The 16461-nt window shown below is 37.9% G+C and overlaps 1 protein-coding gene across 8 annotated transcripts in view; it reads left to right on the top strand.

Annotated features, from left to right (window-relative positions):
* Positions 1–16461, top strand: part of DSCAM (DS cell adhesion molecule) — a 484619-nt gene that overhangs the window by 444644 nt on the left and 23514 nt on the right. For 6 of the 8 annotated variants that reach the window (XM_083819320.1, XM_083819321.1, XM_083819319.1 and 3 more), the window contains 3 exons: positions 4487–4517; positions 10200–10315; positions 13196–13345. In XM_083819320.1, the coding sequence (XP_083675446.1) occupies positions 4487–4517; positions 10200–10315; positions 13196–13345 (297 nt within the window). Of the gene's footprint in view, positions 1–4486; positions 4518–10199; positions 10316–13195; positions 13419–14187; positions 14302–16461 lie in introns of all 8 variants that reach the window. The other 2 variants (XR_014577293.1, XR_014577294.1) reach the window with 2 other exon arrangements.

Here is a 16461-nt window from a genome sequence, read left to right as displayed (position 1 = left end):
ATTTACCTAATCCTATCTCAGTGAGAGGTTTTTTCAACATCAACAATTATCAGTGAATTTTATTTTCATCAGAATACTTAGCTTGACGTGGCTGATTCAATAATTAAGGTCAATGAATATAGACTTGTAGTCAATCTCCTTTCATTCATTTCATCAAGACTCATACCATTTTTTCCATCCCCTTTGCTCATTGCCAAGATCAGATTGACAGTAATTCAGATTTTTCTGTTGTTCATTCTTTTTGAAGACTGACCTAATGTTAGCCATTTCTGCTCTTCTGGAGAATATTTCATGTTCTAAAATTCTTAGTGACAATCAGCATTGCTGTTCCAGAGAACTCCTTAGTAAGTTCTCCAGAAAACTCCTGCTTGCAAGTTTTCCTGATCTCCTAAATAAAAAATGTTCTTCTGTAGTAGTTGCTGTGTTCAACTTTCTTCTGAATTCATTCTGAATGGAAAATGGAAAATATCCTGTCATTATCGCTTGATATGATATATATTATCTGGTGGGGTTTCTTGAGACTCAGGACACCTTTTTCCTAAATCATGATTCTAAACCCACTAGCTACTTTCTTTCAGTCTACATCAGAAATAATATTTTCCGCTGTTGGACCTTCTAAGCAATTTTGTGCAAGTAACAACTTGCATAATTCTTGCTTTTGTTGCTCCAGGAGATGTGTTCTCTTCAAACCTGCTTGACAAAGACGAATGGGAATTGCAGATTTATTTGCAGTATATTCTTCATGCAAACATTTAGATTTATGCTTACAGACAGATAGGGTCCTGGTTCCAGTTTGTGCGGTAAATATGGCATTAAAGCAGTAGTCTTTCCATTCTTAATCATTTTACTGCTTGTTTTAGCACATAGGAATGCGTAAACCCTTGTCTTCCTCCTGTGCCATACATAGTATGATTTTATTTTTCCAGCAGTACTCTGTTTAGAAGGAAAATGTACTTTACAGCAAAACCCTGAGTTTTTGTCCAATTTAGTAGTTCCACAGGTCAAGGCACAAGAAGGTCAATTGAGTGCTAGAATTCATGCAGTGATTCAGTAGGTAAGCACACATTAGAGCAGAGAAACCCGATGACTTACCACTTTCTCTCTACTATTAACCTAGCTCCACTACCACTGAAATAGTTTTCCCTTTGTTTTCAAACTCAGCTCACCTTAACCCAAGCAGAAAGTGTCAGTGCAGCATGGTAGTTCAAAAGCAGCACCATGCTATTTAAAACTGTATCATGGACCCTGATTTCCCAAGTGGCAAGCCAAATGTGTTAAGTATTTTAAAGAAGCAAATGAAAGTGAGGGCTGCTGCTGAGTATATCCTTGTTTGTGCAGTCATGTGACAAAACCACTGAGAGAAGTTTGACTTTTTCACTAAGGGTGATGCTTGGCTGGGACGGGAGATTGTCACCTTCAGTCAGTCATCCATAGCCTCTCTGAACCCTGTTTTCCCTACCCAAAACCTAGGAGACAAGCCACTGGCTGGGATATTGATTCCTTTTATGAAGCTTTCTCAATTTACTGATGAAATGTGTCATGTAGGAAATATACAGCACAGTAGTCTGCAGTCTATACCCATTATCTGGTGAAAAAGACATTTCTTCTGTAGCTGATGTTTTGGACACATTGTTATCATATTCAGTAGCTTTAGGGTTTGTGGTTTTCCTTTGACAAATACATAAGATCCCTTATCTTCTTGGGACATTTGTTTTGGTCCAGTCCTACACCAAACGGTGTGTCCAGTAGAGCCACCATTATCTTTACTAATACTGCTGTCCATTGCAACAACTTTCTTCATCTGTTAAACCCTGATGACTTTATTATTTTATTTTCTGCACTATTTCATTCAGTTTTTGATATGTAACATGATCTTGTGTGAAGTCTCGTGCTATTTTTGATTGAAGATGCACAGACGATTTGATCCTTTGCATCTCCTTGACCAAGAGCATATGTAAATATGCATTTGAATATGAGCCACATGTTTAATGGTGAAAACATAACATCTTTCCCAGATGCAGCATGGAACACAGCTGTGCAGCATCTGAGAATATATGAGGGAAGTTGTTTCAATGCTAGGGAAAAGGCACAAGAGTGAACATACCTGTGTTCAGTTCCTCCAGTGTGTTTCACCAAACCGAGCATACTCATCTGAGCTGGTCATCCAAGGCGCTCTGACAATCTAGTCAATACAGTCAAGGGACTGAATTACACACTTCAGAACTCTGGGTTCCTAGCATTTTTAAAACATTTATGGTTGAAACAAAAACAAACAAACAAAAATCCCATGAATATTGTTATTTAATCCTGGGAAACTAATCTAGAAAGGAACTGAAATAGGTCAGTCAATCTTCAAGTCTATTCCTTTCATTTTCCTTGAGTTGTGCACTACTTGCACAAATATCCACAGTCTTCAGTCAAGGATGCAGTCATTACTTTACAAATCCACTCTCTGAGTGAAAGAAATATTTGTATATTAAATCACCATTACTGGGTGTGCCAGAGGGAGAATGTGTGCGTCAAGGCCCTACATGATCCCAGTGCTGCTACAACAACAGGAAACAGGAAGCATCATAAAGCTTGTTTAAAATAAAATAAAATAAATAAAATAAAATAGACTTGGAATCAGATTTTTTTTTTCTTTTTTTCTTTTTCTTTTTTTCCCTTCTATTCTTCAAAAGATCTAAATCCCTTTCAAGGTCCTTAGAAGTCAGTACGAAAACTATCTCTGGTGTCATTTGGAGCAGCAGCATGCTGGTACTTTGCCTTATGACATAAAGATGTTGTCCTTGTGGTATTGTACTATGAAGAAGCACTTACAGGAGCGTTCACAGCAAAATCTATCCCATAGCAAAAAAAACAGAAAGTCTATATGCCTAAATGTAGTGCTGTTTGAATAAGATCAGACATCTCAGACAGAGTCCTTCCCTTCAGCAGGAATCTTCCATTCTTTGTGCTGAAAATGAATAAGGGGAAGATTAAAAATAAAGGATTGGAACAAGCAGACCTAGAAGAAGCACAGAATTTCAGCTGCAACAGTAATTGTGAAGAATGAAGTCTAAGACAGGCAAGCTGGCACAGTGTCAGAGAAACCGAATGCAGAAAGTTGGTGGAAGATGTTTTGTTAAAAATAAAAAGAGCACTTTGTTTATCCCTTTTAAAAACAAATATAAATGTAACCAGAGTGATGCATTAAGTTGATGGTTTGTTTCTGCCTGCATCCTCTGAATTTTAAAGGCAGGAAATTTAATAGGATCACAGACAAAGAAATTGCAATAGGTGTAGGAGACCCAAGAGGTGATTAAGGAATAAAAAGGGTTTCAGAAGTGAGAGGGAGAAAACAAAGATAAATTCAGTAAATGTCTTAGAAGATGCAGGTAGATTTACAAGCAGGAGATAAGAGGAGGAATTTAAAGTTTCACCTAACAGGAGAGTTCCTTGAAGACTTGGAACTTGAATTGTTTTCTTCTCGGATTTGCTTTACTTGGTTGCACAAAAGGCTGCTTTGTTGCTCTGTGATATTGTTATTTAGGGACTCTGAACTCAGCATTTTCAAGTGAGTTTGTTTAGTGGCAAACTGTAGGAGAACAAAGTGTAGCTGTCTTTTTGCCGAATAATACCACAGAAATCATTATTGTATGTTTATAAAGTTTCACAGGAAGCTACCTGAAGAACACTGGGTGAACCAACCTTCAGCTGTGTACTTTGATCTGGTGTTTACCATAATAATGATATCCCCAAAGGGTTTTATGTTAATAATAGCAGCAATGATAATGGGAATATTTCTCCATCAGCAGCACCTCATTTTGCAGGGCTGATCCAAGTGGGAATCAGCTACCTCCTGTTTTGCATACAGACAGCCCTCTGAAGACCCAGAAGTTTTGAATTATTGCTAGTTGCAAAGCATTCATACCTGACAGCAACCAATCTCTCCTTGGAGACCTCCCTTGCACCTCCTCCATGCAGTCAGGTTGGGTTTGAAAATGGCAGGCTGGCAATTGCTCGTCCAGATCAGCTTCAGCTCCTGCCCAGAGATGGATGTCAGCATTTCTGTCCTCTTGCCCTTTCTTCCTTCCTCACCCTCTTGCTTGCTAACTATGGCATGAAGGAACAGAGAACCCTGCTGGTTGTTAAAATATCTGCATTTCTAAAGAGTGTCTGTAGTTGTTTCCAGTTAAAGTCTATTTTATTCCATGCTCCCTTTTCTTCAAATCCAACAGTTGTTGTACATCTCTAAGCATTTTCATTGCTACTGAGGAACTAAACAGGGCTCTTTGGGGCAGAAAGATCTAATGTAGTGAAATGCAGTTCCAACAAAAGTAGGAACTTTTGGACACTATTTTGTCTTCATTACTGATCTGAGAATTGACAGTAGTCTTACATATGGCTGATTCAAATCACTTCCTAATAATCCATCTATCACAAAAAATTTCATTTGTGATACAAACAGATAGCAACTCCTGACATCTTTTCTGTTTTCTTCTAGATGCAAAGAGTTTGGCTGAAATGCTTATGAGGTAAGAATAAATTCAATCTTCTTAAATTGAAAATTAATTGTCAGCTATGGCATCATACTTAAAAACTATTACAGGGACAAAAGGAGTCTTCTATTCCTAAAGCCTTTCTCAAAACACACCATTTGACTCTGTTAAAAACTAGGATACACTGATGGCTAGAAATACGAGAAAACAGACAGTTTGTGGTCAGTCCTGTAACAGAACACAATAGTAAAATTTGCCGTCTCTTGTATTAGTGGATTAAATTATAGAATACATGTGGGTTAATTTGGACATTTTTCCTATTCAGAAAAACATTTGCATAATATGTACCAAAGAAATTGCCCTTTTGAGATCATGGGTTTGAAGGCAGTAAGTGCCTGGATGTGAATATCTCTAAACTTTATAGTTTTATTTATGTAATACTACAGTTATATTTATGTAGCTGCTTATACCCTCAGGTGTATAAGAGCAGGAAAATCCATTTATTATTTTTCAGTTCTGTTCCATCAGTTCAGCACCCAGAAATCTAATTCAGTTGTGGAATTGCAACAGAATGACTATTGTGGCATCTAAATTCCTTCAGAGATGGAAATTTCATATCTACAGTGTTTATTGTTTTATCTGGGGAAAATGTTGGACTTTAAATCTGCTGCATATATTTGAAAATGAGATCAACAAGGGAATATTTCTAAGTTCAAGTGAGCTTTTGTTTGCTAGAAAATCTTTTTTATTTTTAAGGAACAAATTTGAGAATGTCATGGATATTTTATCAAATGAAGCATACTCTAAACTTCCTCACCTATGATAAGCTTCACCTGCTACTATAAGAATACACTTACCCAAGACATGGTGACAGATGGTTTTAATGTGAACTCAGCTCTATGACATCAGTCTCCAAATACACCTGAATAGTCCCATTGATTTTAACAAAACTGGTCATGCAGTTCAGGTCACTTTATTCTTTTTTGCAACTTAGAAACCCCTGCTAGCAGCAAATTGCAGGTTTAAGCAATTTCAAGGAGATATGCTGCGACACATTTTTCATGACACAAAAAAAAAGGCACAGATTAGCATATGCAGTATGCCTGTTCCCTAAAGAAACCCAGCATGGACTTCAGTATGCAACTTCTGAATGAAGATATTCGGTCCCATGGACAACCACACATAATACCTCTGCAAAACTAGTAAACCTCTGCCTTAACCCTGCTTAACTCCATTGGTCTTATCACCACCTCTGCATGGCAATTTCAGAGCCTCACTCCTCTGATGCTTAGAAAATTATCAAACTGCCAGCATAAATGGTCCATTTTTCCCTCTGCCAATGCTAACCTTAAGTTTAAAGATTTTTTGCTCTCTGCGCCTGATACACTCAGACAGCAGTTGGATCCCTTCCTAGCCTTTAGCTGAGAGCTGCTTTTCTACGTAATTGTCTGCCACTGTTTCTTTTTGCTTCTCCTTTCATTTTCTCCCATTCATTTATTTGAAAATAATCTTATTTTTATTAAATAGTCATATTTTTTACTGAAAGTGTGAACAAAGGCAAATGACTAATAAGGCAGGACTTTAAGGTCCTACATATGGAGAAGCCTCTCAACTTGGAACTCTCAAAGTGATGCTATTTTGATGAACTTTCCACATGGTACACACTCAGTTACTTCTGAAACAGCTACGAAATACCCCCAACCAAAAACCTGAGCCACCCACCAACACTATATGCTCCTGAAGATGTAGCATGTTAATAATCAAAGGATAAACGGCCCTTTCCAAAACAATAGTAACATATTATAAAGCTTCTGATATTTTATATATTTTAGATTTCACCAAAATCTGCTGTGTTACAAATATCAAGAAAAAGGGTGGCCATTGGTTGTGCCTTGCCACTTGAGTATGGGATATAAAGCAGAGAAGAAGATTCCCTCCTTGCTAAGAAGGTGTGAGGGATGGAGAGAGCTTTGTGTATCTTCCCGTTTGAGGAGATTTTTATAAGTGTGTGTAAAGCGGATTAAGAATGGAGCTTGAGTCTTTGCTTTGAAAGTTGCCAGCTTTGGCTGTTTAAGTCAAATACCTGGGGAGCAGGGTAAGCCCCAGCAGTTAGCAGTTTAACAGGAGCTGCACAACTTGTTGCTGATACTTTAAACTAGCAAATAAAAATCTCTGCTGCAGTACAATCACAGCTTTTTGATCTTTTTTGGGGTGAAAGCAGATCCAGCCATCTTCTTTGTAGTTGTTCACTGTGAATTGGTGTAGCAATTGGCTGAGCTTTCTAATTTTGAACACAGGGTAAGGAATATTTTCTCCCTGAAAATCCCCTTGACTGGCAGATTATTTACAAAGTTTAGTTTCTGGTATGTTTTTACAACTACCAGCTTAGACATCAGGAAACACTGAGGTGGCTTGACTCTTGATTTGCAGCAAGCACCCAGAATAACTTTACAGAGTGATATATTTTATCCCTTTACAAAACTAGCTTGATCTAACACTCTGCTGTGCATACGGACATTTTCAGTCACTCAGATAAGTATTTTTTTATTACATATCTAGGAAGAATATTTAAAGAGGAAATATTCTTATAACTATGTGCACTTGCGCTCTTTCAAAATGCATCATGCACTGTACTGGCTCTGGAGAAGGGCTTGTTTATCCACAGACTGTACATAAAAGCTCTGCTCAATCAGACCCAAAGGCACAGGTGTAGCCAAGTATTTGTCTATAATAGTGGCCCAAAGCAGACACTTGGGTAGAGGAAAGCAATGCAGCAAATGCATACTGACTCGTTCCCCAGACAGGCTCCTAGTCTCTAACAATTTGGAGCTCAGAGGTTCAATGAATTGGAGAGAATGAGCTATATTACACACAAATCATTTCCAGGTCTGACAGGTAAAGAATAGACACATAGCACATGTTTAAGTTTTGAAATTTTGTATCTGTAGATGAATGAAAATACAGGTAGATGTGTTTCCTCCCTTTAAAGAATTAATTGTTGGGCTCCTCATCCACCAGGCCATTATAATACTTGGATGCCTGAATTTTGCTAGGTTAGAAAATACTTGGGCACCAAACTTCAAAAATTGCAATACTAAAAATCTCTGCCTCACTGCCAAGTCCTAGAGGCACATAATTGCTGTTGGCACTTCAGTTTTTTTAAGCTGACAGTTGAGTTATTGTGGTCTGCAGAAAATAATTTAAAATTCATTGAGCCAGAAAGAGGTTACATGCTAATTAGCAGCAACCTTCTTGGCACTGCCAATTGCCTGTTCTGTGTTTGGACACTCCATGCCACAGTGCTGTTGCATAGAGAATTAATTAGACCAGTAAGAAAGAGGAGAGAGATCACACAAGATGAGGCATAACTCAAGATTAGTAGTAGGGAATCTTCCTGAACATAAAAAGTCTTAGGTTTCAGTTCTGACTTGAAGGACTTTCCACACATTTTGCACTAAGCTCTCCCTGGAGCCAAGAATAAATTCAGAGTTCCCTCTGGGCAGGTGAACAGTACAGCTACAAAGCTGTGGAACTGCCCTTCTGCCCTTTGTGGTGCAAACAATTCTTTCTGTACTGTTCAATACTTTGCAATAGTAGGAATACAGAGTGTACTGCAGAAGAGCTTCTAGCTCTAACCACGATGCCGGGGTTAGAGCATTCTGTATTCTGCATTCTCTGAGGAAGATGTGTGATTTGATCACTTTGCCTCCTAAAACTCTGGTGAGCAGGTGAAGGGTGCAAGGATTCATTTATTGGACTTGATTTTGTATTGCATGTGTTGTATATGTATCTGAATGTATCTAATAAGTATTGAATTATTGATTTTTATTTGAAATTGGATCTCACAAATTCAGTTTTCTGTTTGATCACAGGTTTGTTGTGTGATCTTGGACAAGCCCAGTGTGGCCTGACTTTTCAAGGGCATCTATTCATGCATATTTGGCATACAGATAATATATTAGTCTCCAATTCTCAGAACATTTCAGCAGCTTGAGTGGAAACCAATAGGATAGTGGCATCTAATCCATGCAGAGATTTTGCAGAGACTTTGAGAACGTCATTGTGGAATTTATCTGCATTTGAGAATCCTAAATGTCTTTGAAAATTTATGTGGTTAATAAGACACTGTGACTACTATTCTCCACTGATTACATATGGAGACAAGTCTGGCAGCCCTGTGTAGCTCTCTTGATATTTTGCTTTCAGAATGATTAAATGATGCACCAGTTGTAGGCTGTCTGAATGCATTTCAGCTATCCATCTGTACTATCAGAGCAATAGTACTGCCTGACCTCTGAAAGACAGAGACATTAAAGTTTGTGAGATGGATAGATAGTGATCATGCTGGGGACCACAAGAGGAGGGTAAAACAGAAGGTGAGAATCAGAGGTGTGTACCTGTGTGCCTTGAAGATCTTAGTCCTGGATTTGTGTCAGAATTTCTGACAACTGAGTGACAAGGAAATTCCTCATAAAAAAGATGTAAGGGAACCCCCAAACCTAGAATAGTTATGTCCTGCTGGCATGGAAACAGCAGGAAGTTAAGGCAAATTGCTAGAAATGTCGTCTTATCCGGCATGCATCAAAGTGGCATTAAACTCCTACGTAGTGGTCCTCATTTAGGAAAGGAGTGAGTTTATCATCATGCAGCTTAATAGTCCTCTGAAGATTCCATTAATAACAATAATTCTTTGCCCAAGGAGAATTAAAGTGAGTGATTTACAGTTACTTTGCACCAGAAAATGACCCTCTACTGAATTTTAAAGTCCTTTAATATGTGAGTACTTGAATCACACCAATAGGTCATTTGTCTTAATTTTTCTCAGCCATCTTACCTAAACAAGTATTTGCAAATATTTCTTCTTCTCAACGGAGTAATTACATCTGAAAAGGTAAAAAGTTCCTGTGTTTTTAGTGCAGTCTGAAGATTCCTTGGTGCAAGTTCTGTACTGGAAATGGTTGTAGCACTCAATTTTACTATCCATTTTCATTTGCTTTTGGTAGACAGTTCATTTAAGAAGTCATTTTCTGGTACACAAACTTCAAAATGAAATTGTTTCAATTTGCATGATGATAGAGTAATTGTTTTAGATTCTTTTTTAGAATATCGCATCAATCAATTAGAAATAATCCATGAATGCAAACAAGATTTGCAATTTTACTCTTGCAGCATCAATGGACCTAAAACCTTTATTTATTTTGTGCAATTTGTTAGTACTAATTAAATCTCTAGTCATTTGTTTGCTTTTTCATTTATCAATTCTAGTGACATTTGGAATTTATCTGAGGAAAAATAATGGAAAGTTTAGAAATAATTAGAAATTACTACAAGACATTTTCCTACCAACCTGTTTGATCAGCTACATATTTCTTTACTTACATTCATAAGGAATGAAAGAAAAGGTCAATCTTAAAAACTTTTTATTAATTTCCTTATATGACAACACTTGTAGAAAACTATATGAAATTTTCAAAAGATCCCTGCTGAAAAATAATAGACCAAACCCTCGACACTGTGCATTCATCTAAATGCCTTGCCGCATGCAATAAAATAATACCAAGTGCTTGTTCTGAAGAGGGGAATATAAAATGTATGAGTATTTTGCTGATTTGTTCTATTATTTTTAGTTCGAGCTGAGCAGACTTATAGTTAGCAAGTTTGCAAGTGTCTTTTCAGTTAGGCTGAATCTTACTGTGTTTGCCTCTCTTTTGTTTCCAGCAAGAATACCCGGACATCAGATACACTTAATAAGCAGCAGCAAACGCTGAGGATGCACATAGACATTCCCAGAGCACAGCTTCTGATTGAGGAGAGGGACACGATGGAGACCATTGGTAAATTATTGTTGGGTTTGTTTTCACCAGTTAATAAAACATGCACTTCTGGTGGACATCCTTTACCTCACACCTTTCCTCTGACTGCATGCATCAAGAAGGAAGAGCTGCAGAGTAATTTGTCACATTTGAGAAATTAACTGTCTCTTTTCATATAATAGAATGGCTCGGGTTGGAAAGGACCTTAAAGATCATCTAGTTCCAACTCCCTGCCATAGGCAGGGATGCCACCCACTAGATCAGGTTGCTCAAAGCCCCATCCAACCTGGTCTTGAACACCTCCAGGGATGGGGAACCCACAGCTTCTCTGGGCAACCTGTTCCAGTGCCTCACATCCTTCCAAGAGAATAATTTCCTCCTAACCTCTAATTTAAATCTCCCCTTTTTCCTCCCCTTTAAATCAGTTTCTGCTTTCAGTAGTCTCAGTATAATATTTAAAATAATTCAGAACATTAGGAAAATAAAACTAGTGGAAAGAGAAGCTTGGAGAAAATGAAGACTGGCAGGTTAATGATTTTCATTTTGATTTCTCAATTGACTTTGACTAAACAGTTGGATCATTGGCATTACGTATAAGGAAAATGAAAATGAAATTCTGAAACTACAAAACTAGTATTCAAGGATTTCAAACAGACATCTTCTAAAACTTACATGTTGCACATTGTATCCACTTGTTCTTATCAAGTTACATGATCAACATATTGATCTGTTTCAACTTTTGTTTATCTATGCAAAATTCAAATCTAGAATATTTCACACATCAGAAAACAGTATTTCTTGTGTGGCTGGCACATAGCTGAAGTGTCATGTAAACAGATTTGTTTGCCTTTTTCAAATAATCAAAACACAAGATGTCTGAAGTCTCAACAGAATAGAAATATAACCTGATTTCATGACTTTGTGGGTACAGACTGTGGAAAGACACTCCAGAATGACTGACCTTGTTGGACTTCTAACTTTTGGGGTTAAAATCTATGTAGAAAAAGTCTTTGATGGATGAGAATGTAGTAGCACCTCAGGGACTGCATAGCTGGAGAAGGCTCCACAAACCAGGAGCAGCATCTCCTGTCCATGCCCATACTGGGGAGGAACAAGCTGCTTTAATCCCACACCTTGTCACACCTGATGGGGTCTGGCATAGTGGGGTGCCATTTCACAGTGCAGTGGATTTGAAGAGGAGACTTACACTTCACCTGAAAAACATACTTTTTATTTTTTTTTTAAATTTGAGCTTCCCAAAGTTCGCCACTTTGATGCAGTCTTTTGTGCCAAGTTTCATCCTAAAGACAGCTTTTACTTTTGAGTTACAATTGCTGAGCAATAGGGGGTTATAGTGGAAATATCATTAGTACCTTAACTATAGCAGTGCGATCAGTGCCTTGGAAATAGACAGCTCTACACAAAGCATTCAGAATAAGTAGTCACTTTGGCAGGCTTTGACATAGTTTACTGCCAAGAGGCTTTATTCCCAACCTGAATAAGAGCTCATCTTTTGCCAGAGATAGAATAATTTGGTTTCATAATGCTCATTCTATTTATGGCCTTCTTTGGGTAAAAAATGCTAGTTATATTTTTGTGCACTGTTCACATTAACAGTGTCTTGTCAAGATTAAAAATAAATAAAAAAAGGAATATTTAGAAGAAGTGGATCACCCTCTGCTCATCAGTAAATGGATAGAAGCCCTGTTGCTGCCAGTACCCTCAGAAATGCATTATAAAGCTATATAGCATAGCAAGAATAGATGAAAAGACTGAAAAGAATGCAAAAGAAAATCTGATAGCATGCACATAATTGTTCTGCAAATACAAATTCAGTGGAAGATTTATCACTGTTAATCCTTCCACAGTCAAGTAGACCAGATTCCTCTTTAAAGTGAAAGAAATACAATAAGGTGTTCACAACTGGGGGAAAAAAAATAATCTGTATAGCACTAGCTTTCTGCAGGCTGCAAGGTCTGTACAGAAATTTGGTGAACATAGCTTAGCCCTTGGGAGGCAATAGACAGCAGAACTGTACAGCAGCAAAGGTCAGTGCTCAACCTTTTTTCCAGTCCTTCCAAAGGTCCAGCTTCATGTTACAACTTTCATGACTTGTATAAAGCTCTCCAGAGCTCCTCTTTCAGACCTACAGTAGTGAAGTTTGTTGTAGGAAGGACTCTTTGGTGCGGAGAGAGCTGGTAGGGCTTAGTCCTTAGCTTGCAGAACAGCTTTTGCTGGACTTAAGGGTGCTTAATTGCCCCGCAGGAGTGTTTCCATTGTCTTTAGTAGGGTACTGAGGTGCTTAAATTTAAGCAGAACCCTAAGACAACTCTTGGGTCATGGCCTTAATTCTGTCTGTGGAAAAAAAAAAAAAAAAGATGACTAGTAGAGGGCTAGTTAGTGATATTACCTGAAGACCTCCTTTGGGGAAGACATGGGTAATTACACTGAGGACATTACTAATTATGCTAATAAAAATAATAATAATAATAATATGTTGTTGAAGGGATCAGCTGAGTTCTCTGAAAATGAAGAGGAAACAGGGCAGCATACAAAAGATGGAGAAGAAAGAATTATGGCCAAAAATATTTACACACAACAGAATTTTTGGAAGGATGCTTAATGGCCTGTCTCAGTTGCACAACTCCAAGGTGAAATCCCAAATAAAAACAGGAAAATTACACTTATTCCTTATTTTTTTGTGAAATTTGCAATTAAAGCCAGAGGCTCCCAGGCTGCTGTGCACACTTCAAAACCATCTCCAGCCCTGCACAGAAATGGAAACTGCATTGTCTTTGGTGAAGCCCAGATGAAAACTAATGTGGGAACTTATTTTAAAACTGTTACGAAGACAAAAATAAATTTCGTTATTCAATATTTGATGAGTATTTTTGCTTGCAGATGACAGATCAACAGTTCTACTAACTGATGCTGACTTTGGAGAGACGTCTAAACAGAAGTCACTGACTGTCACCCACACAGTACATTACCAGTCTGTGTCACAGGCTACAGGACCACTGGTGGATGTTTCTGATGCCCGGCCAGGAACAAGTAAGAGTATAGGAGGATTTGTTATCTGGAGAGGAGAAAGGTGTAAGAAAATGAATGTGGTGCTCCTGCGTTTGTATCCTTATGTGTTGGGTTTTTTGTTTGTTTGTTTGTTTGTCTGTTTTCTTTAATCTGAAAGTTGAGAGAAATCTATTTAGGTCAGCAGAGAACATTTCTTGTACAATTGCATTTAGTAATTCAATATGGTAAAAATTGCATATGTATCTGAAATGTAGGTGTAATTTGAAGTATTTGGCTTTCATTAAACCAAATTCATGCTAGTTTTTAATTTCTAGAATTTATTGAGTAAATTAGCTTAATGGCTTTTAATGTCTAATGCATTTTTTTCTCAGTGATCAATCTGTACTGTATTTCAAAATGTCTTCCGTCCTTACATCTCCGTCAGGGAAGAAATACATTTCTCATTATTGCTTTTCTGAAAAAGATGTATTTCCACTTTTAGTTATTATGGTAAATTACTTTTCCCAGACATCTTCATGTTGAGTTACAGTGATTAAAAACTAAAATAAATGAATATGCTTCTGCAATCCATCCTTCTTAATTTCTCTCAAGAATGTATTCCATATCTATGTAAATGGAATTTACTAGATTGAAGGAATACATTCACTAGCTGTATGCAATCTCTAAAATCTCTTGGATTATTTTCATCCCCTGACAGTTTTAGAATTTGTTTACTTGGTGAGTTTGGTGAAGATAAATGCTGATATTTCTGTTGTGAATCACCTAGAATGCAGATTATTTGAAAAATCTTCATTTAATTTTCATTACCACCCCACTCTTTATTAATTATAGCTGTTGTAGTCCTGACCTTGCTGATTTTCTAGCTCTGAGATCTATAAGTTATGGTTCATTATTTCTTGAGGACTAGATTAGTACGGTCATTTGGAATCCCTTTTTCATCTATGGAGAGTCATGTCGTTTGAATGAGAAGACTCAAGGTAAAACATTTGTTTTCCTTCTGGTAGCACTTTTTTCTCCCTCCTTTGGTTCATGTGTATGCTGGCTAGCCTGTCTGGTAAGAGCGGAAAAAAATCATCCATCTTTTTAGCATGTTAGTAGGTCAAGTTTATCTGAGCAACCAACGTACTCTCAATTGTTTTCAAACTCTATGTTTTATAAGGAAAGAGGTACCACCCTAAAATTACCTACCTGTCCCACACCACAGTAGTCTATAGCACCAGCCTCTTCCACTCCTACTCCCTTTTTTATGTGTACAGTTACGTGCTTCAGGCCACTGGAGTCATTGAGAGACTTCCCTCAGATTGGGCTGGGATTTAAGTTGTATGTAAGAGTGTGATCTGTGTCCAGCCTTGCTTTGGAAATAGAAATCCACCAACACGTTTGTTATTTAGTAAAGATCTGATTGCAGCAGTGCACAGAGCTGGGTCGAACACTTTTAGGTAGCCTTCTCTGGATTTAAGACACTTGTAGCTTTGAGAGAAGCTGGGCTGTGAGATTTTGTAAAGCTGCTTGTGCAGGACACGTGGCTCAGAGGTTGCAGAGGTACTGGTCTGAGCATACACAGTGAATGCCGAATTTCCCATTAGAGCCCTTTCTAAGTTGCCATCTAATTCTTTTGTATTTATGAACCTTTTTGTTTCATGAACCTTTTTGCTGCTCACCTCAGCATTCTGCTCCTGTGTTCCAGCATGTGACAGCAGGGCTGTCTTAACAGCTGGAGCACCAGATGCGTGCTGTTTTCCACCACGTAGGCAGTGGACCTTGCAGAGTCCCTGCTACAAAATCCCTTACACAGGCACAGCACAGCTGGTGCAGCACTATTGCTCAGCACATGTTCAGCAGGACTAGCACCGACCTCCTGCATGCTGGCAGCAGGCTCTCCTACCCTCATCCAAATTGTGAGTGAAGGCCTGGTGAGTCAGAGCATCAGAGCATCCCTGCCCACCAAGCCTTCTCTGCTCCAGACCAAACGGTCCCAGCGCTGTGCCCTGTGTTTTCCCATGAGCATTCTCCCTCTGACAGTCCCTTCATGACTTTCCTTGAAGCAGGTACAAGGCTCACTTCTGGCCATGCAGCAGCCCCATGACAACTTTCCACAGCCAGTACAATTGGGTGGTTTACACAGACAGTCTGTACTGGGCGCTTTGTACCAAGTGTGCTTTTGGGTGTTATCTATGTGAGGCTGTTATGTGTTGCATGACCAGCAGGATCAATTATCAATGGCAGCTCATATTTTTCCACTGCTGGGGGGGGAATATATGAAATATGAGAAGGAACAGACTATAGCTGGTGTTTGCAAATAAATTACTTGGTTAGAAGCAACAGGATACATATTCTTACTGGGAATGCTTAGGAGAAGCAATGCTCAGAGTCATTATCTAGGTATTGTTTTTTCTTTTTTTTTTTTCTTTAAATTTGCTTCTGATGAAGTCTGTTACCTCAAAGACTGATGACTTCGCCATTTGAATGCCAAAGATCATTTGAATACATTTGAATTTTTCATTTCTAATACCTTTTCTCTCTATTGTTAGTAATAGCCTTTCAGAAGCTTCAAAAAGAAATCTTTCGGTGCTGATTTAGTCACTTTCTGTTTGCCAAATAATGGTGGTTTTTTTTCTATTCCACTTGCTTTGTTAGGGTGTACCAGCCTCACTTTTACAGAAGAATTATTTTTAACAAAATCATAGAAGATGTTTTTTGTCAATAGTTCATTTTTACTCAGTTGGTCACCAGATTTTCTCTAGGGCAATAAAAAGTAAAATGTTGTAAAAGTAAAATACTTAAACAAGTAACAAATGATTTTTAAAGTTTAAGAAATTTTATTTACTGTTTTTTTAAACAGTCAGATCTTTAAAAGCCTGTCACTATTGAAACTCTGAGGGATCTGATATATGCTATATCATACATCCCAACCATTTATTAAAAAAAAAAAAAATCTGTAGCTGATTAACAGCATAATATGATAAAAGTATTAGTGAAATGGCTGGAATAGAAAACTATGCCACCACAGTTCTAAGCACATATTTTTACAAACTGAGAGCAAGTGCCTGTTTTGGGGGGTTTCTGAGGGCACGTACACGGATAATTTACCTGAGAATTCACTTGAGATGTGGTGTGAAATCCCTGACCAGGTCTGT

The sequence above is a fragment of the Anser anser genome (assembly GCF_964211835.1).
Source record: "Anser anser genome assembly, chromosome: 1".
NCBI classification, from domain to species: Eukaryota; Metazoa; Chordata; class Aves; order Anseriformes; family Anatidae; genus Anser; species Anser anser.
The sequence above is the reverse complement of the archived record's forward strand: the minus strand, read 5'-3'. Positions and strand labels throughout refer to the sequence as shown.